The 23,433-nt window shown below is 46.2% G+C and overlaps 1 protein-coding gene across 2 annotated transcripts in view; it reads right to left on the minus strand.

Moving 5' to 3' along the window:
- Window positions 1–4,042: 4,042 nt before the first annotated feature.
- adamts10 (ADAM metallopeptidase with thrombospondin type 1 motif, 10) overlaps window positions 4,043–23,433 on the minus strand; it is a 41,650-nt gene continuing 22,259 nt past the window's right edge. For both annotated transcript variants that reach the window (XM_071345321.1, XM_071345320.1), the window contains exons 16-25: window positions 18,074–18,207; window positions 16,157–16,280; window positions 12,558–12,638; window positions 12,204–12,367; window positions 11,979–12,105; window positions 10,977–11,106; window positions 10,579–10,783; window positions 10,158–10,334; window positions 6,230–6,404; window positions 4,043–6,132 (exon numbers count right to left, since the gene is read on the minus strand). In XM_071345321.1, the coding sequence (XP_071201422.1) occupies window positions 6,023–6,132; window positions 6,230–6,404; window positions 10,158–10,334; window positions 10,579–10,783; window positions 10,977–11,106; window positions 11,979–12,105; window positions 12,204–12,367; window positions 12,558–12,638; window positions 16,157–16,280; window positions 18,074–18,207 (1,427 nt within the window). In that variant the 3' untranslated portion in view covers window positions 4,043–6,022. The remainder of the gene's footprint in view (window positions 6,133–6,229; window positions 6,405–10,157; window positions 10,335–10,578; window positions 10,784–10,976; window positions 11,107–11,978; window positions 12,106–12,203; window positions 12,368–12,557; window positions 12,639–16,156; window positions 16,281–18,073; window positions 18,208–23,433) is intronic.

Raw genomic sequence — 23,433 nt, forward strand, 5'->3', positions numbered from 1 at the left:
ATTCAGAAAGTATTAAGACCCCTTCACTTTTTACACATTTTGTTACGTTACAGCCTCACTCAAAAATGTATTAAATAAAAAAAATCCTTGTCAATCTACACACAATACTCCATAATGACAAACCGAAAACAGTTTTTTTGAAATAGAAATACAGAAATACCTTATTTACATAAGTATTCAGACCCTTTGCTATGAGCCTCGAAATTGAGATCAGGTGCATCCTGTTTCCATTGATCATCCTTGAGATGTTTCTACGACTTGGAGTCCACCTGTGGTAAATTCAATTGATTGGACATGATTTGGAAAGGCACACGCCTGTCTATACAAGGTCCCACAGTTGACAGTGCATGTCAGAGCAAAAATCAAGCCATGAGGTCGAAGGAACTGTTCGTAGAATGGCGCCGGAGAAGAAGGCAGACGTTTTACGTGTCCTCAACCGATTGTGTTTTTTTGTTTGTTTATTTGCATTGTTTGTAACTTTTTTTTTAAACTTATTTTGTACATAATGTTGCCGCTACCGTATCGTATGACCGAAAATAACTTCCGGACATCAGGACTGTGATTACTCACCACGGACTGGCAGAATCTTTTTTTTCCTTTAACAAGTCTGATGAGCCCGACGCGAACGATATACTGCTTTCTCGGGAACAAGCCCAGATCCCCGTGATTTGCATGAAGAGGAGGCGGAGAAAAAGGGGCCAGAGGGCGGGCTGCCTTCTGAGAATTCATAGGCAATCGAATAGACCCCCACTTCCTTCCACTCTGCTAGCAAACGTGTAATCTTTGGAGAATAAAATCAATGACGTATGCGCAAGATTAAACTACCAACGGGACATTCAAAACTGTAATATCTTATGCTTCACGGAGTCGTGGCTGAACGACGAAACTATTAACATACTGGTTATACGCTGGTTATACGCTGTAGCGGCAGGATAGAACAGCGGCGTCTGGTAAGACAAGGGGCGGCGGACTATGTATTTTTGTTAATAACAGCTGGTGCACGATATCTAAGGAAGTCTTGAGCTATTGCTCGCCTGAGGTAGATTATCTCATGATAAGCTGTAGACCACACTAGAGAGTTTTCAACTGTATTTTTCGTAGCTGTATTAGCAGCATTGAATGAGCTGTATTCCGCCATAAGCAAACAGGAAAATGTTCACCTAGAGGCGGCGCTCCTAGTGGCCGGGGACTTTATTGCAGGAAACTTAAATCCATTTTACCAAATTTCTATCAACATGTTAAATGTGCAACCAGAGGAAAAAAACTCTGGACCACCTTTACTCCCCACACAGACACACATACAAAGCTCTCCCTCACCCTCCATTTGGCAAATCTGACCATAATTCTATCCTCCTGATTCCTGCTTACAAGCACAAATTAAAGCAGGAAGCACCAGTGACTAGATCAATAAAAAGAAGTGGTCAGATGAAGCAGATGCTCAACTACAGGACTGTTTTCTAGCACAGACTGGAATATGTTCCGGGATTCCTCCGATGGCATTGAGGAGTATACCACATCAGTCATTGGCTTCATCAATAAGTGCATCGATGAAGTCATCTCCACAGTGACCGTATGTACATACCTCTACCAGAAGCCATGGATTACAGGCAACATCCACACTGAGCTAAAGGCTAGAGCTGCCGCTTTCAAGGAGCAGGACTCTAACCCGGAAGCTTATAAGAAATCCGGCTATGCCCTGCGATGAACCATCAAACAGGCAAAGCTTCAATACAGGACAAAGATCGAATCGTACTACACCGGCTCTGACGCTCGTCGGATGTGTCAGGGCTTACAAACCATTACAGACTACAAAGGGAAGCACAGCCGAGAGCTGCACAGTGACAAGAGCCTACCAGACAAACTAAACTACTTCTATAATCGCTTCGAGGCAAATAACACTGAAACATGCACGAGAGCACCAGCTGTTCCGGAAGACTGTGCGATCACACTCTCCACTGCCGATGTGAGTAAGACCTTTAAACAGGTCAACATTCACAAGGCCACAGGGCCAGAAGGATTACCAGGACATGTACTGCGAGCATGAGCTGACCAACTGGCAAGTGTCTTCACTGACATTTTCAACCTCTCCCTGTCCGAGTCTGTAATACCAACATGTTTTAAGCAGACCATCATAGTGCCTGTGCCCAAGAACACTAAGGTAACCTGCCTAAATGACTACCGACCCGTAGCACACACGTCTGTAGCCATGAAGTGCTTTGAAAGGCTGGTCATGGCTCACATCAACAGCATTATCCCAGAAACCCTAGACCCACTCAAATTTGCATACCGCCCCAACAGATCCACAGATGATGCAATCTCTATTGCACTCCACACTGCCCTTTCCCACCTGGACAAAAGGAACACCTATGTGAGAATGCTATTCATTGACTACAGCTCAGCGTTCAACACCATGGTGCCCTCAAAGCTCATCAATAAGCTAAGGACCCTGGGACTAAACACCTCCCTCTGCAACTGGATCCTGGACTTCCTGATGGTCTGTCCCCAGGAGGTAAGGATATGTAACAACACATCCGCCACGCTGATCCTCAACACAGGGGCATCTCAGGGGCGCGTGCTCAGTCCCCTCCTGTACTCCCTATTCACTCATGACTGCACGGCCAGGCACGACTCCAACACCATCATTAAGTTTGCCGATGACACAACAGTGGTAGGCCTGATCACCGACAACGACGAGACAGCCTATAGGGAGGAGGTCAGAGACCTGGCCGTGTGGTGCCAGGACAACAACCTATCCCTCAACGTTATCAAGACAAAGGAGATTATTGTGGACTACAGGAAAAAGAGGACCGAGCACGCCCCTATTCTCATCGACGGGGCTGTAGTGGAGCAGGTTGAGAGCTTCAAGTTCCTTGGTGTCCACATCATCAACAAACTAACATGGCCGAGGCACACCAATACAGTCATGAAGAGGGCATGACAAAACCTATTCCCCCTCAGAAGAGGGAAAATATTTGGCATGGGTCCTCAGATCCTCAAAAAGTTCTACAGCTGCACCATCGAGAGCATCCTGACTGGTTGTGTCACTGCCTGGTATGGCAAGAATGTGCAAAGCTGTCAAGGCAAATGGTGTCTACTTTGAAGAATCTCAAGTATAAATATATTTTGTTAAAAAAATGTTTGGTTACTACATGATTCCATATGTGTTATTTCATAGATTTGATGTCTTCACTATTATTCTACAATGTAGAAAATAGTAAAAATAAAGAAAAACCCTTGAATGAGTAGGTGTGTCCAAACTTTTGACAGGTACTGTACGCATTACCACAACCGGTCTCAGGGATGGCTAACTCTGGAAAATAATTTGGTCTTTGGTTCTTTTTTCTTGGTTCTTCTTTGGTTCTTTCACCTTATTTGTGGAACAAACTGTTCTTAAATTTGGTTCCTCTAAGCAAATTCAGAAAGCTGATTGAGGACCCTATTACTGATGAATGTGTTTGTTTTTCATGACTGTTTTTCTTTCGGCTTGCGTTTTGTATTTTGATGTGTGTATTTTCTGTCATTTAGGTAATTCAGTGCTCATCTGTAAAAGAGACCTTGTTCTCAGTATGACTCCTGATAAAAAAAAAGGTTAAATAAAACTAGGCTCTTCACTGACAAGTAGAGATTCACAGTGTTACTGCAACTGCAGTGGGCCTCGGATCAGCACAGTGTAATCATGAGTACAGAGTATACTGCTGAGAGATGTGGGGCTCCTTGTCTTCAATAGCCTCCTCATTCTGGGTGAACATCAGCATACCCAGGAAGGCCCCAAGTTGATGCAGGGCCTGAAACGTAACATGTCAGTGGTGAGGATGACTCATGCCAGGCCTCAGTAACCATCTGCATTTTTCCCCCAATCAGGAAGAGCCTAAAGCAGACATATCACAACCTCACTGAGGAAACACTAGCGTCATTATTTCCCATTACATCTATGAGATATAGAAACAGATGGATGATCATTTGATGATCTAGCTTTCTGTCTGGGCCAGGGGTTTCCAGAGGGAGAGAGGGTAAAGCACACAATGCATTTATTAACAATGCGCCATATTTATTCACTTTAATATGTTCATTTCAATGGTTGTACATGGGGAACGGAGGAATAATTCTGTAGTAATTAAAACACAGTACATATCTGTAATAATAAGCATCTGAAAACAACATTGTCCCTAACATTTGATAAAATGGTTTGCCTCTGAGGTCACACCGTGACCATAGATACAGATGGTTCAAAATAGAAAATAGAAAATGTAGCTTACATATTTAGACAGTCAAATAAGACGGTATGTTTTATTAAACAGTTTTGTTATGGTTTTTGTGAGATAGTAAAGTATCAGTCAGTGTGCTGACACCCAGTTTGATAAGAGACTGAATGTTTGGTAACTTATGGGTCTGTCCCATACTGAGTTACTGTAGGTAAGGAAATAAAGGGTTAACTCCTCCTCTTCTCACAAACGGATATAGCACTATTTCTTTAGCACCAACCTCAACAAAAAACACTTTATGTTCAACAGAATGACAACAAATAACGACAATAATTAGCTAAGAAATAGCACCATTCCAAAGCACCATCAGGAGTAATAACAACCTAGTTACTCCAATAGAAACCAGAGCGGACATACTGCAAGGGCTGGTTCTGGGTGTGAGCTCAATACATGGATGGATGTGTAAAAAGGCCTTCACTGTACATGCAGCATATTAAAAACCGAAGTTAACTGGTTGACCATTAAAGGCGCAGACAGAAGGACCACTTAAGACCAGAGGACATGTGAGGGTCTCTGTTCCGATCTAATCGGTTGTTGGAAGTGGTTTACTCAGTGATGGACACTTTTCCACTCACTGTATACGTGACTAGTACAGAGAACCATGTAGCATTTTTCACATTGATGAGGCCACGGTACGTTTGCCTGTATCTAAATGTGTACAGTAAGGCCACGGTACGTTTGCCTGTATCTAAATGTGTACAGTAAGGCCACGGTACGTTTGCCTGTATCTAAATGTGTACAGTAAGGCCACGGTACGTTTGCCTGTATCTAAATGTGTACAGTAAGGCCACGGTACGTTTGCCTGTATCTAAATGTGTACAGTAAGGCCACGGTACGTTTGCCTGTATCTAAATGTGTACAGTAAGGCCACGGTACGTTTGCCTGTATCTAAATGTATACAGTAAGGGCTACAGTATGAGAGATGTGTTGAGGTCAGCTGCTAGATGTGAACTGAACCGACCATTGACCAGCCCTTGCTGGGTCCCATAAAATGACAAGACAGTGGTGAGTAAACGGTTATGAGCATAGACCGGACCGTGGATGGAGAACCTTAGTGTTAAGTAGAGTCGTCGAGACAAGTCCCAAATAACTAAACATACAGTATCCTTATGACTAGCCATACTTTGTGCAAATCAAACCCTTTTCAAAAAGCATAATATTAAAAATAATTCATAAAGATTTAGTTCTGAGACAAAGCATTGACAAGATAACATAGAAGACCACGTGAATTGACAACAGCCACCAGATAACTAATATTAACATTTACATTTGGTAAGTGATAAAGTATCAGGTAAATTTCATTTGTACAGTGTAGATTGTGTACACATAGAACAACGTCTGTAAATATACAAGTAAAGGTCCGTATGGACAGTGTCTCAGGGTAAGATTGGGCCACTTAATAAACAACAGAGAAACGTAACTAAGCTGAACAGAGTACTTTGGCCAGTCCTGTGGCCAGCATGGCAATGATAGTAGCACCAAACACTAATAAGGATATAAGGACATAGAAACAGAGGTATCCCAGCAGCCCATCTGGTCTTCACAGCAGTGCCCCCACAGCTGGTATCAGTTAGGGCAATTTCAGAGTGGGGGATAAAAGCACAGTTCTCTCTCTCACCCTCCCCTGATGTCAGAGAGGCTGCTCTGCGGTGCGATGGCTTGTCAGTCCCTCCCCCTGTGGAATGTTCAGCTCAGGCGGTCTGGTCTGGTCCCGCTGGGGATGACTGAGTATGGGTCTGGTTCTCACTCTAGATCAGGGGTCAGTGTCCTTGGCAGGTCTTACAGCACATCTGTCTGAAGTAGGGGCGGCTGCAGAACTTAAACCTGAGCACTAGGGGGCAGTACGCCACTGTGTTCACATCTTTACACTCTGGAAGGGAAAAATATATATAAAAACATCTTAAATGGATATTAAGCTGGCAGGAAAATATACTGAGAAGGTAATTAATACAGAGTTGAACTTTGACCTTCAGGGTCACCCTCAGGGATGTCCATGGGTAGGCTGCTGAGGTCACATTTGCTCTTGCACTGCTGCATGGCTGCCGGGCGCAGGAGGTCTGGGCACTCATTGGACGGCTGGCCGTTATGTACAAGACACTGCACAGAGCGCATCTCCTGACCCAGACCACAATTGGCTGAGCACTGACATAGAACAGAGAGAGAGAGAGAGACGGGTCACAAAACTAGGAGGACATAGTAAAGACAGACAATAGAGCACTTTATAAATGTATTATTCATTTATTTATTTATTACCCCTTTTTCTCCCCAATTTCACAGTATCCAATTGGTAGTTACAGTCTTGTCCCATCACTGCAACTCCCGTATAGACTCGGGAGAGGCGAAGGTCGAGAGCCATGCATCCCCCGAAACACAACCCAACAACAAGCCACACTGGTTCTTGACATAATGCCTGCTTAACCCAGCCACACCAACGTGTCGGAGAAAACACGGTACACCTGGCGACCGTGTCAGCGTGCATTGCACTCGGCCCACCACGTGATGGAACAAGTACGTCCCTGCCGTCCAAACCCTCCCCTAACCCGGATGACGCTGGGCCAATTGTGCGTCGCCCCATGGATCTCCCGGTCGCGAACCAGGATCTCTAGTGGCACAGCTAGCACTGTGATGCAGTGCCTTAGACCACTGCGCCACTCAGGAGGCCTACTATACAAATCTAAACAGGAAAGATTAACATTGTCTAGTATTTCCTCTTCACTTCAATACATCAATCAGTCAAGGACCTACATACACTACATGACCAAAAGTATGTGGACACCTGCATGTCGAACATCTCATTCCAAAATCATGGGCATTATATCAGCCTCCACTCTTCTGGGAAGGCTTTCCACTAGATGTTGGAACATTGCTGCAGGGACTTGCTTCCATTCAGCCACAAGAGCGTTAGTGAGGTCGGGCACTGATGTTGGCAATTAGACCTGGGTCGCAGTCGGCGTTGCAATTCATCCAAAGGTGTTCAATGCGGTTGAGGTCAGGGCTCTGTGCAGGCCAGTCAAGTTCTTCCACACCAATCTCAACAAACCATTTTCGTATGAACCTCGCTTTGTGCACAGGGGCATTGTCATGCTGAAACAGGAAAGGGCATTTTCCAAACTGTTGCCACAAAGTTGGAAGCACAGAACCGTCTAGAATGTAATTGTATGCTGTAGCGTTAAGATTTCTCTTCACTGGAACTAAGGGGCCTAGCCCGAACCATGAAAAACAGCCCCAGACCATTATTCCTCCTCCACCAAACTTTACAGTTGGCACTATGCATTCGGGCTGGTAGCATTCTCCTGGCATCCGCCAAATCCAGATTCGTCCAGTCGAACTGCCAGATGGTGAATCGTGAATCATCACTCCAGAGAACGTGTTTCTACTGCTCCAGAGTCCAATAGTGGCGAGCTTTACACCACTCCAACCGACGCTTGGCATTGTGCATGGTGATCTTAGGCTTGTGTGTGGCTGCTTGGCCATGGAAACCCATTTCATGAAGCTCCCGACAAACAATTATTGTGCTGACGTTGCTTTCAAAAGGAAGTTTGGAACTAGGTAGTGAGTGTTGCAACCGAGGACAGACAATGTTTATGCACAGCGCGCTTCAGCACTCGGCGGTCCCAATCTGTGAGCTTGTGTGGCCTACCACTTTGTGGCTGAGCCGTTGTTGCTCATAGACGTTCCCACTTCACAATAACAGCACTTACAGTTGACCAGGCAGCTCTACCAGTGCAGAAATTTGACGAACTGACTTGTTGAAAAGGTAGCATCCTATGACGGCACCACTTTGAATGTCACTGACCTCTTCAGTAAGGCCACTCTACTGCCAATGTCTGTCTATGGAGATTGCATGGCTGTGTGCTCAATTTTCTACACCTGTCAGCAACAGGTGTGTCTGAAATAGCCGAATCCAGTTATCTTTCTCTCTCGCTCGCTCAAACGTTAAAGCACCAGACAGAATACATTTCCTACTACAGTCGGTCCTACTACTGCGACATTTAAATGTTATTTTTTTTTTATATCTGAAATGCAGCCATACACATCAACAACCGTTGCTTTATATACAGTTGAAGTCGGAAGTTTACATACACTTAGGTTGGAGTCATTAAAACTAGTTTTTCAACCACTCCACAAATATCTTGTTAACAAATTATAGTTTTGGCAAGTCGGTTAGGTCATCTACTTTGTGCATGACACAAGTAATTTTTCCAACAATTGTTTACAGACAGATTATTTCACTTAATTCGCTGTATCAAAATTCCAGTGGGTCAGAAGTTTACATACACTAAGTTGACTGTGCCTGTAAACAGCTTGGAAAATTCCAGAAAATTATGTCATGGCTTTAGAAGCTTCTGATAGGCTAACTGACATAATTTGAGTCAATTGGAAGTGCACCTGTGGATGTATTTCAAGGCCTACCTAACGCAGTGCCTCTTTGCTTGACATCATGGGAAAATCTAAAGAAATCAGCCAAGACCTCAGAAAAAAATTTGTAGACCTCCACAAGTCTGGTTCATACTTGGGAGCAATTTCCAAACACCTGAAGGTACCATGTTCATCTGTACAAACAATAGTATGCAAGTATAAACACCATGGGACCACGCAGACGTCATACCGCTCAGGAAGGAGACACGTTCTGTCTCCTAGAGATGAACATACTTGTGCGAAAAAAGCAAATCAATCCCAGAACAACAGCAAAGGACCTTGTGAAGATGCTGGAGGAAACAGGTACAAAATAATCTATATCCAAAGTAAAACGAGTCCTATATCGACATAACCTGAAAGGCCGCTCAGCAAGGAAGAAGCCACTGCTCCAAAACCGCCATAAAAAAGCCAGACTACGGTTTGCAACTGCACATGGGGACAAAAGGTCGTACTTTTTGGAGAAATGTCCTCTGGTCTGATGAAACAAAAATAGAACTGTTTGGCCATAATGACCATCATTATGTTTGGAGGAAGCACGGGGGTGGCAGCATCATGTTGTGGAGGTGCTTTGCTGCAGGAGAGACTGGGAGATGGCATCATGAAGGAGGGAAATTGTGGATATATTGAACCAACATCTCAAGACATCAGTCAGGAAGTTAAAGCTTGGTCGCAAATGGGTCTTCCAAATGGACAGTGACCCCAAGCATACTTCCAAAGTTGTGGCAAAATGGCATCAGGACAACAATGTCAAGGTATTGGAGTGGCCATCATAAAGCCCTGACCTCAATCCTATAGAAAATTTGTGGGCAGAACTGAAAAAGCATGTGCGAGCAAGGAGGCCTACAAACCTGACTCAGTTACACCAGCTCTGTCAGAAGGAATGGGCCAAAAATTCACCCAATTTATTGTGGGAAGCTTGTGGAAGGCTACCTGAAATGTTTGACCCAAGTTAAACAATTTAAAGGCAATGCTACTAAATACTAATTGAGTGTATGTAAACCTCTGACCCACTGGGAATGTGATGAAGGAAATAAAAGCTGAAATGAATCATTCTCTCTACTATTATTCTGACATTTCACATTCTTAAAATAAAGTGGTGATCCTAAAACAGGGAATTTTTACTTGAATTAAATGTCAGGAATTGTGAAAAAACTGAGTTTAAATGTATTTGGCTAAGGTGTATGTAAACCTCTGACTTCATCTGTAGCTTAATAACACAAGATAGATATTGGTCTCCACTATGACATACAAGTGTATCCGAAATGCAACCTCAGGCTACACCTAAACTACTGTAGTCTATCAAAACTAAGTTCCTGTTAGAAATTATTACTTTTTTATAACTAAATCCTGCTGCTAAAGGATTATTTTACTCCTGAGACAAAACTGGTCAAATTAATATCCTACACCTGTAGGAGGTCTAGTTGAATGAGAGCAGAGTTCAATACAGAGCAGAGCCCATGTTAACCCCAGCCTTACCTCTCCCCAGGGCCCTGTGACCCACATGGGGGGTGGGCAGCGCTGCAGGTTACAGCGCACCCTGGTGGTGGGACGCCCATACTTGGGACACTGGGACTCTGGCAGTGTGTCTCCACTTTCCCCCCTCTTACACAGAAGGACACGGTGCCTGAACCCTGGACCACAGCTGGGATTACACTGGGGGAGAGAGAGGGATGAGGGAGAGATTATTCAAATCAGAGCTCCAGCCTCTATAGCCCCAGAGCACACCAGAGACCAGTACATAATCCAACCAGCAGGTGGCATTGGTTACACACAGAAATGTTGCATAGGTACAGAAAGTATCGAGGTAAGCACCTTCTCTCTATTTCTAGAACTCTCTAGATTCTGCTTGTTAGTTTAAAAAAAGTTGGATGGGCTTATGGGGGTATTTTGGGTGTACCTCTGACCAGTTCAGGGCCAGCCACTCTGGGGGGCAGGTGTGGTTGTTGCAGGGTTCAGTGAGGGGTGGTCGTGGGAGGGTACAGGCGCCGTCGTCCTGCACCTTCTCCTCTGTAGGAGAGATCTTCCTCTTACACAGCACCTCTCTGGTCCTCAGGCCCCTGTTACAGCTACGACTGCACTCAGACCACTCCCCAGACCCCCAGCTGTTGGAGACACACAGACAGACAGGGCTTAGTTCAGCAGGAACTAAGCCCTCATGCACATGTGTACTCCCATACACATGTGCATACACACATACACACATGATAGGTAAAAACTTATTCTGCATATATAGGTCATAAGGGCCCAATCAGAGGAGCTCCACACAGGCAGTGGGACAGATACATTGACACTCACCTTGGGGAGCATGGCTCAGAGTTGCAGCCTCGCTTCTTGTCTTTGGGTTTGCTCTTCTTGTCACAGAAGTGGTTGTAGACCACGGAGTGATCAGCTTGCTTCTTACACACTACCTGCTGGATCTGACCACCTGACAGAGAGAGGGAGAGAAAAACACATTATAAAACATCGACAACTCCTTTGATCATTCATCTGATGCAGCTCACACTGTGTGGCTCAGTTGGTAGAGCACGGTGCTTGCAACGCCAAGGTTGTGGGTTCAAATCCCACAGTGGACCAGTACGAAAATGTATGCCCTCTACTGGATAAGAGCGTCTGCTAAATGACGTAAAAGTGTAGAACTTGTACAAGCACTTCTCCTCTCGCTTGTTCTGCTGACATTAGGGTCAAGGAAATGTGCTTATAAGCAAAGTAAATGAGTTTATATCAAGCTAGTTACTTTGGATCATTTACCCGCAACAGAAAGAGTGTGTGTAACTTCAAAGTTGGCTTCGGCACGAACTCCTGCAGTTTCACCAACCCCACAGTACCTCTGTTCATAAACATTCCATTCCCATGTTTCCCCAGGGTCAGTGTTATGTTAGGAAAACTCTCAAGCCAACAGGGGATATGCACTGTCAGTTTTTTATGTACCAGCGTGTGTTTGTGTGTGTGAGAGAGGGAATATGAGAAAGCCGTTGAGAAAGTGAGGGTATGCACTGTGCATGTACGTGCCTGAGTGAGTCAGTGAGTTTACGAGAGAGGTCAATAGACTGTCTATATAGAGAACCCAGCCCTGCCCAGCAGATAAATGGATCATTAGTAAAGACAATGGGTGTGTCATGACGACCATGATGCTATTTTTAGCCTCAATAATATGAAATGAACATGGGATAAAAGGCAACTGCATGAATAAAAGGCTCTGTGTGCATTTCTGAATCAAATAATATCAATCAATCAATGAGCAATGATAGAGCCAGAGAAGAGTACAGTACAGAGTTATAGAGCCAGTAGTGGTGGTACCCCCAGCGCAGAGTGCGGAGCAGCGGGACCAGGATGTGTAGTGCCAGGCGTATCCAGTCAGAGGGTCTCTGTTGACTGGAGGGTTGAAGCGGTAGTGGATCCCTGGGTTCTCGTCCCTCACCAGCACCTACACACACACCAACACATACACACATATGTCACGTATGGTATTCCATAGAATAATTACCTTTACACACACAATAACACACACAGCTAGGCCATTACCATGACGATGAGGGTCATGTTGGTGGGCCCCAGGGCCTCCAGGGTCTCAGGCTCATCAGTGGGTCGGCGGTAGTGGAATGTGGTCCCTGCGATGTCGAACCTACGAGGGGTGTCGATGGTCAGCTTCCCATTGATGAAGTACTGGTCCCCTTTACTCTTCAGCACTAGAGCAGAAAAGGAACGAGAGGATGTCTGACTGCAAACGTGTTTTATGTTCTAATAGTTCTAATAACAGCATTACTGATGTGCTGATGCACTTACATTTTCATTTCAGTTTGAGTGTGAATGCACACTATAGAATCCAGCATGACAGAATAACACATTGTGTGACACAGAAGAGACATGAACTCTCACCTAGGTAGTTGAGGGAGACGTTGAGCTCCTGAATATGAATGAAGGTAGATCCTTTGGGGATTCTGACCACCTCTTCATAACCTGGGATCACACACACACACAGAAAGAAGAGAAAGGCAATGTGGAGGTTTTATTCACTGACATACTGGAGGGAGAATGATGTATAAATAGTGTTTTACTCTGTGGGACTTCAATGGAATAAACAGAGCCTTCGGATTCCAACCAAATTCCTGGGCAGCGTTCAGTAACCATGTTTGAAGCCAGGCTGTGCTGTCCAGCCAGCCACCACAGCCCTGTAAATAACTTCAGTCTCACAAAAAAAAAGAAATTATTTAATAATCCATTCCAATAGTGCGACCGCTGAGGAAAGGAGAGGCTTGACTTTTGACCCTTCACTGGTGCAGCAGTCAGTGCAGTGAGTAAATTCAGTAACCCGGCTCTGTACTTGCGGTTCCTGGCAGCTGGAGATGGAGAGGTTTTTCTGTTAACAATCAGGGGCCTATGCGGTAAAGAGAGAGCCAAAGAGCAATAAACCCCTGGCCCTCAACCCCTGAGTAACCCTCCACCACAACCAAAGTTACAGACTGGACAGACAAAAATAATGAAAGAGAGAGAGAGAGGATAGACTCGACAGATGAAGAGAGGAGAAAAAGCGAGAACCTAGAAAGATAGATGAGAGAGCGTCTCAGACCTCAGATGGGAGTAGTAAGGTTGCAGAGGCAGGAGAGAAAATGGCACCATCGTCGCTCTTAGGTGTGAATCTCTAGATAGAACAACATGCTCAAAACACCAGCCCATCTGCTGTACTGCTTGGTTAGTGAATGACAACAAACCCCATTTAAACCCTCTTGGGAGTGAGGATTGGTCTGCACCTCAGAGACATAAAAAACCCTGTAGACATGACTGCTCTGTGGCTCGTAAATCAGCCAGGAGCCAGAGTGTAGGCCCAGGCTAAGGCTGTTGCTGAGCCAGCCAGTGTGGTCCCAGCCACCGAGCTGCGGCCACCCCAGGAGGGTGTGTCCACTCTGAGGGTTGCAGAAGGGGGAGGTAAAGGGGTGGATGGAGAAGGCTTAGAATAAACCTGTCCGGCTTTGCAGGCATACCACTCCTGCAACCCACACATAAAACTGCCTGCCACGTGCCCCCAAACAGGCACAAGAGAAACCCCACACACTCCTTCCTCGCCCACAGCCTTCCTCGCCCACAGCCTTCCTCGCCATATTGTGGTGGTAGAATTTGGAGTGTGCTGTTGTAACTTCTCAAGGGATATGTTCAGTGTTGGACTGTGATGTTATGCCTTCCATAGACTCATGGTATGTCTGCACCCTGACACAGGGCAACTGTTCTGGAACTGTTGCTGTGTTGAAAGAACTGTTGTGTAAACAATATGATAGTATGATCACCTCCCACTGTATAAAGGTGGACATGTAAATATTTATTCATTGAGTTCTTCCTTGTGAAATCAGAGGTGGATCTCCCCTGCAGCTGCTTGTATTAAATGGTTTTCTATAATATCATTAAATAGTCTATGCCTTAATCTTTGGATGGAATTTTCCACAACATTTGGTGCTGTGACCCGGATGAGAGCGACCTGACTTTTTGAACTGTTTCGCTCGGCTTGGACTCAAGACTTCCCTCTGGCCACAAAAAAAGAGACCTTATTTAAAAATCTCTGAGGGATTTTCCAGCCGAGCCTTAATGGTAAAAGATCTCGTCCTCCTCATCCACAAAATGTAGGGGTTCAATTTGGCAGAACTATTTTCCTATAATAAATGAATCTCACCGGTGGTAGGTAGAACCTAAGGAAACTGGTTCAGGGATCTAAGGAAACTTATCCATGGTTAATATTGATCAATAGTGGGTATTCTGAGTTTGACTATGCTTTAAAGCCCACATAATCACACGATAGCCTAGTGTTGAGAAGGCATTAGGGTTAGTGCAGTATCATGTACCTGCAGGGTGACGTTAGGCATTAGGGTTAGTGCAGTATCATGTACCTGCAGGGTGACGTTAGGCATTAGGGTTAGTGCAGTATCATGTACCTGCAGGGTGACGTTAGGCATTAGGGTTAGTGCAGTATCATGTACCTGCAGGGTGACGTTAGGCATTAGGGTTAGTGCAGTATCATGTACCTGCAGGGTGACGTTAGGCATTAGGGTTAGTGCAGTATCATGTACCTGCAGGGTGACGTTAGGCATTAGGGTTAGTGCAGTATCATGTACCTGCAGGGTGACGTTAGGCATTAGGGTTAGTGCAGTATCATGTACCTGCAGGGTGACGTTAGGCATTAGGGTTAGTGCAGTATCAAGTACCTGCAGGGTGACGTTAGGCATTAGGGTTAGTGCAGTATCATGTACCTGCAGGGTGACGTTAGGCATTAGGGTTAGTGCAGTATCATGTACCTGCAGGGTGACGTTAGGCATTAGGGTTAGTGCAGTATCATGTACCTGCAGGGTGACGTTAGGCATTAGGGTTAGTGCAGTATCATGTACCTGCAGGGTGACGTTAGGCATTAGGGTTAGTGCAGTATCATGTACCTGCAGGGTGACGTTAGGCATTAGGGTTACTGTCACGTTCTGACCTTAGTTCCTTTTTTATGTCTCTATTTTGGTTTGGTCAGGGTGTGAGTTGGGTTGGGCATTCTATGTTTTGCTCTATGTTTTGTATTTCTGTGTTTTTGCCCTGGTATGGTTCCCAATCAGAGGCAGCTGTCAATCGTTGTCTCTGATTGAGAACCATACTTAGGTAGCCTGTTCCCACCTATGTTGGTGGGTAATTGTTTCCTGTTTTGTGTTTGTTTCACCATTCAGGACTGTTTCGATTTTCGTTGTTATTTCACTTTGTTATTTTTGTATTTTCGTGTTCTGTTCTATTAAAATAACATGGACACTTACCACGCTGCGTTTTAGTCCGATCTTTCATATTCCTCATCAGAAGAGGAAGACAATAGTTACAGTAACTCTATATGATTAACTGGTACAGTATGCAGATCATGCTACTAGAAAGCTCGCATGTGAACAGATAATTATACATTACTTTCAAAATGTCTGATGTCCCCTAACTCACATTGCAAGGCAGTAGTCCAACACATATTTAGCTCATGTCAGAATTCAAATGCATGCACACATTGTTTGAATTTCCATAAAACAATTTGGTTGCATAATCTCTCTCGATGGATGTCTCGAACTTAACTAAATCTCATTCTCAGAACGTTGCTAGAGCTCCCTGGTCCAAAACACAGGCCCTTTCTTCTTTGACATTGTATTTGTGTTTTTCATTTTTATTCCCAAGTCTAATTGAGAGGTATGTGCTATTGGCCTGTTCTATAAGTGGTGTTGGAGGGAGCAGAGAGTTTGAGGACAGAGAAACGCAGCAATCAGGGTCTTTTAAAGAGAGAGACGTGTCCTGTTGCCAAGTCTTGGAACAGAGCAGTCCCCCCAGTGTCTGTCTGTCCACGCCTGCCTGGCCTGAGAGAGGGGTCCACTACCACCCTAACTGTAGAGACCATCATTGTGCAGTAAGCATCAAAGAACGGGGTTAAGATTCCTTCCTAGCAGTATTGTGGTGAATAGACTCCTGCTCTGTATACTAAACTGTACCTCCTTCAGGCAAGGAGTCATTGAAGACGCCCTCTATGGCCTCACAGTTGCTCCCGTCACCCCCGCAGATACGGCAGCGGTCCTCCCGCACATCCGAGCCCAGGATCCGGTCACAGCCCACGTGCTGCAGGGAGACAAGGGCCACAGATCAGAGGGTGCAGGCAGAGGCACACAGACACTAGCCTCTATAGAGAGCAAAGCAGAACACACACTGTCCTTTCAGCAACAGAAGTGAGGCTGATTGAAATGTTTCCCAGGTGCCTAATGAAAATACTGACACCGCAGGATGTCAACAACATACCCTCTCTACCTACAGGAAACATTCCTAAGACACAACCTGTACAAGCTATGACATACACACGTACCCCACCAGACATGCCACCAGGGGTCTTTCACAGTTGCCAAATCCAGAACAAATCAAGAAAGCGTACAGTATTATATAGGAGCCATTATTGCATGGAACTCCCATTTCATATTGCTCAAATGAACAGCAAACCTGGTTGAAAAAAAACAGATCAAGCAATATCTCACGGCACAATGCCTCTCCCCTATTTGACCTAGAGAGTTTGTGTGTATGTATTCATATGTAGGCTACATGTGCCTTTTTAAAATTGATGTAGTTTTGTCCTTGGGCTGTTCAGGAAGAGTAGCTGCTGCTTCGGTAACAGCTAATGGGGATCCTAATAAAATACAAAAAATACCAAATAGCAACAGAAGGTTCAAGCCAACACAAATGTTGGTCTAAATTAACTCCTACCCTGTACAGTAACTCTAACATGTGACTAGATGGATGGAGCAACCCTGGGGCACTTTAAACCCTGTTGACCCAGGCAAGTCTAGGTTCCATTAACTATCAATGTGGAAGCTATTTCCCCTTAGTAATAGCAGGACTTGTTCCAGGCCGTGCCCTGGCCCTTCAGTTCAGACTGGGCTCTGGGCCGTGTCCCCTGGTGAGCCTGGGCCAGGCAGCCTACGCATGTGTTTCCAAGCACACACACATCTCTCTCTCTGCTCCTGCTCTCTCTCCACTCACTCTCCCTCGCTTCAAATCAATCCCTTACTCTCTGGATCCTAACCACCATGAGACTGCAAACAATACTTACATTTTTCTCCACACTGTTTTTGCCTTTTTATATGCACCATAAATATAAGAGAGTGACGGGAGGAATGGGAAAGAACCTGGGAGATAGAAACTGTGAGAAATAATGAGAGAAGGAGAGTATGATAGGGAAAAAAACAGAGAGTTCTAGAAATTAAGAGATAAAGAGAGGGATGAGAAGGAAGAATGGCAGAATATGATAGACCCAGAGAGAGAGAAAGAGAGAGAGAGAGAGAGAGAGTGAGTAAGAAACAGAGAGAGAGTGGGAGAGAGGGGCTGAAGTGAATATATTTAGCAGCCAGCAGTGCAGCCAGCTGAGCTGGAAGGTCACTGAGTTCCTGCTACACAGAACAGAACCAAGGAAGAGAGGAGAGGAGGAGAATAGTTGATAAACAGGCTCCTCTCTCAGTCTGGACGAGCCCAGAGACTTCCACTCACACCCACTTCATGTGCCCAGGCCCTGAGACAGCTCCAAACAAAGCTCAAGAGAGGAGAGAGGGATGGCCATTCAACTGCCTAATGAAATCCAGCTCTGCTCCACATAGCTGCAGGAAACCACAAAACAACTATTCAGATGTTTTGTGGTTTGGTGTCATTCAGCGAGAGAATTTCATTTTTCCCTCCTCCCCTCCCGGTACAAAGCCACTCTGCTTCTTGACAGGCTCTGAAGCCATCCAAAAACAACAGAATGGGGGAACAATCGGCATCGTTTGTGTGAGCAGTGAGCAACACCATCTGAAAGGCAATACTACTTTAAGAAGACAATCAGGAGGAGAGTTAAATGAGAGGAGAGGATAGAAAGGACGGAGCAGTCTCACCTTGCACTCTCCATTCACACAGACATCCAGAGAGTCGTCCCGACATGGGGTCCCGTCCACCACAGCCGGAGCACGCTCTGTGTAGAAGTTATATCCCTCCGCCAGGCAGTTCAGAGAGCAGGACTTCACTCCACCTGTTCAACAGAGCAGCACAGAGAAGAAGAACATGAGACAATATTTCAATACAAACACAAATAGATCCCGGATTAGATTCTGCAGCAAATTTGGGTGTGGGGGGGGTAACCTAGAAGTACTTAAACCCACAATCCTACGTCTCTTGGTCTACACGTCTCTAGGTCTACACGTCTCTAGGACTACACGTCTCTAGGTCTACACGTCTCTAGGTCTACACGTCTCTAGGTCTACACGTCTCTAGGTCTACACGTAAGCCATTATACAAAAGAGGTCTTGGCTAGATCGCTGGTGTTTTAGCAAGGATCTGACAATATCATCATGTCAGTTTTTAAGGCTGGGTTTACACAGGCAGTCCAATTCTGATATTTTCCACTAATTGGTCTTTTGACCAATCAGATCAGCTCTTTTTCCAATAACTGGGCAAAAGATCAGAATTGGGCTGCCTGTGTAAACGCAGGCAAAGAGCTGTTGGTTTCATAAGTTGTTACGTAATACTCTTGGGTAAGCAACAAATACCCAGACGTGACAATACCATCATGTCAGAGGTTTAGAAGAGCTGTGCATTGTTATTTTCATTCATTGTTTGTGATACTCTTGGGTAAACAACAATATACACTCACCGGACAGGTATACCACCCCGTTCACGAAAATGGATTGCTCCTACAGACAGTGAGTCACGTGGCTTGTTATATAAAGCAGACAGACAGACATCAAGGCATTCAGTTACTGTTTGATTGAACATTAGAATGGGCAAAACGAGTGACCTAAGCGACTTGTGCGTGGTATGATTGTCGTTGCCAGGCGTGTCGGATCCAGTATCTCAAAAACAGCCACCCTCCTGGGATTTTCACACACGACAGTGTCTATGATTTACCGAGAATGGTGCGACAAACAGAAAACATCCAGTCAGCGGCAATCCTGTGGGCAAAAACAGCTTGTTGATGAGAGAGGTTGAAGGAAAATGGAAAGAATTGTGCAAGCTAACAGGAGGGCCGCAAACAGGCAAATAACTACGCAGTACAACAATGGTGTGCAGAACGGCATCTCGGAACGCACAACTCGTCGAATCTTTGTCACGGATGGGCTACTGCAGCAGCCAACCACACCGGGTTCCACTCCTACCAGCTAAAAACAAGAAGAAGTGGCTCCAGTGGGCATGTGATCACCAACACTGGACAATTGAGGAGTGGAAGAACATTGCCTGGTCTGACAAATCCTTGTTCCTGTTGCGTCATGCTGATGGCAGAGTCAGGATTTGGCTTAAGCAGCATGAGTTCATGGAACCATCCTGTCTGGTATCAACGGTACAGGCTGGTGGCGAGAGGAGCAACTGTGAAGGTCTTCTATAGGATCCCATAGATGGCTGGTGTTTTGGCAAGGACATGACAATACCATCAGGAATAAGAGAGGTTATTGAGAGCTGTATGTTTCATTAGGTGTCACGTAATACTTTTGGTAAACAACACATACAGTAGCATGATTAAGAGCTAGATTGAGTTGACCAGAGAAGCAGCTGGTTCTCTATAGCAGGGGTGGGCAATTCCAGTCCTCGAGGGCCTGATTGGTGTCACAGTTTTGCCCCAGCTAACACACCTGACTCCAATAGTCACCTAATCATGATCTTCAGTTTAGAATGCAATTTCAAATCAAATCAAAGTTTATTTGTCACGTGCGCCGAATACAACAGGTGTAGACCTTACCGTGAAATGCTTACTTACTAACCAACATTGCAAAAAAGGTATTAGGTGATCAATGGGTAAGTAAAGAAATAAAAACAACAGTAAAAAGACAGTGAAAAATAACAGTAGTGAGGCTATATACAGACACCGGTTAGTCAGGCTGATTGAGGTAGTATGTACATGTAGGTATGGTTAAAGTGACTATGCATATATGATAAACAGAGAGTAGCAGTAGCGTAAAAGAGAGGTTGGTGGGCGGCGGGACACAATGCAAATAGTCCGGGTAGCCAATGTGTGGGGGCACCAGGTTAGTCGGGCTAATTGAGGTGGTATGTACATGAATGTATAGTTAAAGTGACTATGCATATATGATAAACAGAGAAGCAGAATTTGATAAACAGATCAACAGAATTTGATGAATGAGCTGTGTTTGCTAGGGATGGAGAAAAGTGTGAGACCAGTCAGGCCCTGGAGGACTGGAGTTACCCAGCCCTGGTCTATAGGATCCCATCTGCAGCAGCAAGCAGAGACAACACCACCAGACTCAGCCTTTTATATGGCATACACGCTGGCTTTCACACCATTTCATTGCTCAAACACATTTACGCAATGCGATTTTGAGCTGCACTGCTGCTGTGTCGAGTTTACAACATTACACAACGTTATCACAAACACGAAAACAAATCGCTTCCACTTCGCTCTTTATTAGCACTTTCAGCCGTGAGGCCTCTTGTTGGGTGAAGACACAACACAATTACTCCAGCCATTCCCCTCCATTACTGAGAAAACCCCGGGCTGCTCTAATGTGTCTGATGGCCACGCATGGTATTTTAATGAGCTTTTGGGTTTTAGGTTCGACACAGTTAGTTTGTTCTCCCACAGCTGTAAGGACTCGGGTGCCAAAGACGGAGAGGAGAGTGGGGAGGTGGAGGGGCTATAGAGGGGAGAGAGCACAGTTTGGATTGCTAACATCAAGAGAACAAGCAGCTGATTGTGATTAAGTCCCCCCTTCACTCCCTCTATGCACACACAGACACACACACACACAACCCTTTTGTCTCTTCGGCCCCCTCTTTGTCTGTGCCACCCCTCTACCACCTAAGGTCTGGGACTGATCAGGGCTGTGGGTTGTGAGGCTTTTGGTTTCGCTAACAGCATGGTGGGGTCAAACGCTCACAACAACAAAAACGAGATTTAACAGAAACAGTGCAACTATCAGCAAATTCCCTGGGAAACTGGACTGTGGAAATCCTGCAGACTTGCACAAAAACGGACAGGCGGAGAGGAAAGAGAGGGAGAGAGGGGGATAGAGGGGGAGAGAGGGTGTTATTTGTGCACTGACAGGTGCTCTCATTTATTCCATATTACAGAGCATGCCAGCGACCACACTGAGCTCTCTTACTGGCTGACAAGGCCAATCAATGTCTCAGCACAGAAACGCCAGCACATCTGCTCTATGGGCCGACCCAACACACAACACAAACACGTACACACAATGCAACACAACACAGCCATTGTCTCACTTTACTTACCACCACCCTTTGGTCAACACAGTTTCCATGCTTTATAACCTGGCCAGGCTCTGGTCATGTGAGAGTAGAAATAAGTGTTAATTGGGCGAAATTCAGGACCAGGCAGGCAGCACAGTGGAACCAGCTGACAAGTCAGGACCAGGCAGGCAGCACAGTGGAACCAGCTGACAGTCAGGATCAGGCAGGCAGCACAGTGGAACCAGCTGACAAGTCAGGACCAGGCAGGCAGCACAGTGGAACCAGCTGACAAGTCAGGACCAGGCAGCACAGTGGAACTAGGTGACAAGTCAGGATCAGGCAGGCAGCACAGGGTAACCAGCTGACAGTCAGGACCAGGCAGGCAGCACAGGGTAACCAGCTGACAGTCAGGACCAGGCAGGCAGCACAGTGGAACCAGCTGACAAGTCAGGATCAGGCAGGCAGCACAGGGTAACCAGCTGACAGTCAGGACCAGGCAGGCAGCACAGTGGAACCAGCTGACAAGTCAGGACCAGGCAGGCAGCACAGTGGAACCAGCTGACAAGTCAGGACCAGGCAGCACAGGGTAACCAGTTGACAGTCAGGACCAGGCAGGCAGCACAGGGTAACCAGTTGACAGTCAGGACCAGGCAGGCAGCACAGGGTAACCAGCTGACAGTCAGGACCAGGCAAGCAGCACAGTGGTACCAGCTGACAGTCAGGACCAGACAGGCAGCACAGTGGAACCAGCTGACAGTCAGGACCAGGCAGGCAGCACAGTGGAACCAGCTGACAAGTCAGGACCAGGCAGGCAGCACAGTGGAACCAGCTGACAAGTCAGGACCAGGCAGGCAGCACAGTGGATCCAGCTGACAAGTCAGGACCAGGCAGCACAGTGGAACCAGGTGACAAGTCAGGATCAGACAGGCAGCACAGTGGAACCAGGTGACAAGTCAGGACCAGGCAGGCAGCACAGTGGATCCAGCTGACAAGTCAGGACCAGGCAGGCAGCACAGTGGAACCAGCTGACAGTCAGGACCAGGCAGGCAGCACAGTGGAACCAGCTGACAAGTCAGGACCAGGCAGGCAGCACAGTGGAACCAGCTGACAAGTCAGGACCAGGCAGGCAGCACAGTGGATCCAGCTGACAAGTCAGGACCAGGCAGCACAGTGGAACCAGGTGACAAGTCAGGATCAGACAGGCAGCACAGTGGAACCAGGTGACAAGTCAGGACCAGGCAGGCAGCACAGTGGATCCAGCTGACAAGTCAGGACCAGGCAGGCAGCACAGTGGATCCAGCTGACAAGTCAGGACCAGGCAGCACAGTGGAACCAGGTGACAAGTCAGGATCAGGCAGGCAGCACAGTGGAACCAGCTGACAGTCAGGACCAGGCAAGCAGCACAGTGGTACCAGCTGACAGTCAGGACCAGGCAGGCAGCACAGTGGAACCAGCTGACAGTCAGGACCAGGCAGGCAGCACAGTGGAACCAGCTGACAGTCAGGACCAGGCAGGCAGGCAGCAGAGTGACTTTCCACTGGCCTCCCATGAAGCCTCTCTCTTAGCCAGGGTGCTCTGGCATCACAGCCCACAACCCCCCAGACTGTTACCCTGTGAGCTGGGAGAGCAGCCCATAGTCTAACATATCACTTTATGGGCTGTGACAAGTCATCTAATACTGCCACGGCTGTGTACAAGCCAAGTATACCCATTTCCAGCTAGTTCCACTGTTTGAAAAGTTGTTGAAATCCCTTTTGGGCTCTGTTTGTGCTGGCACCGCTGAAACAGGTACAGTATGTGCTGCCTGTGAGGCTTGCGGATGACAAAGCTGTGGGATGATGGAAAACTCTAACTCCCATGGTGCTGTGCTTTGGCAGGCCTGCCTCCAGTCTGAAGCTAAGCAGGTTTGTAGGCTGGATGGATGGATGGAAAGGGGCTGACTGACTTGGGGGGCCTGCTGGAGGAAGGCAGCCTGCGAAAGTTGTTGGACCAAGCGCAACAATGTGGATGGCTTATGCCTCAGAAAAAAAATTATATGACTGCTAAAATGCTGCAC

The sequence above is a fragment of the Salvelinus alpinus genome, chromosome 16 (genome assembly GCF_045679555.1).
Source record: "Salvelinus alpinus chromosome 16, SLU_Salpinus.1, whole genome shotgun sequence".
Taxonomy (NCBI): domain Eukaryota; kingdom Metazoa; phylum Chordata; class Actinopteri; order Salmoniformes; family Salmonidae; genus Salvelinus; species Salvelinus alpinus.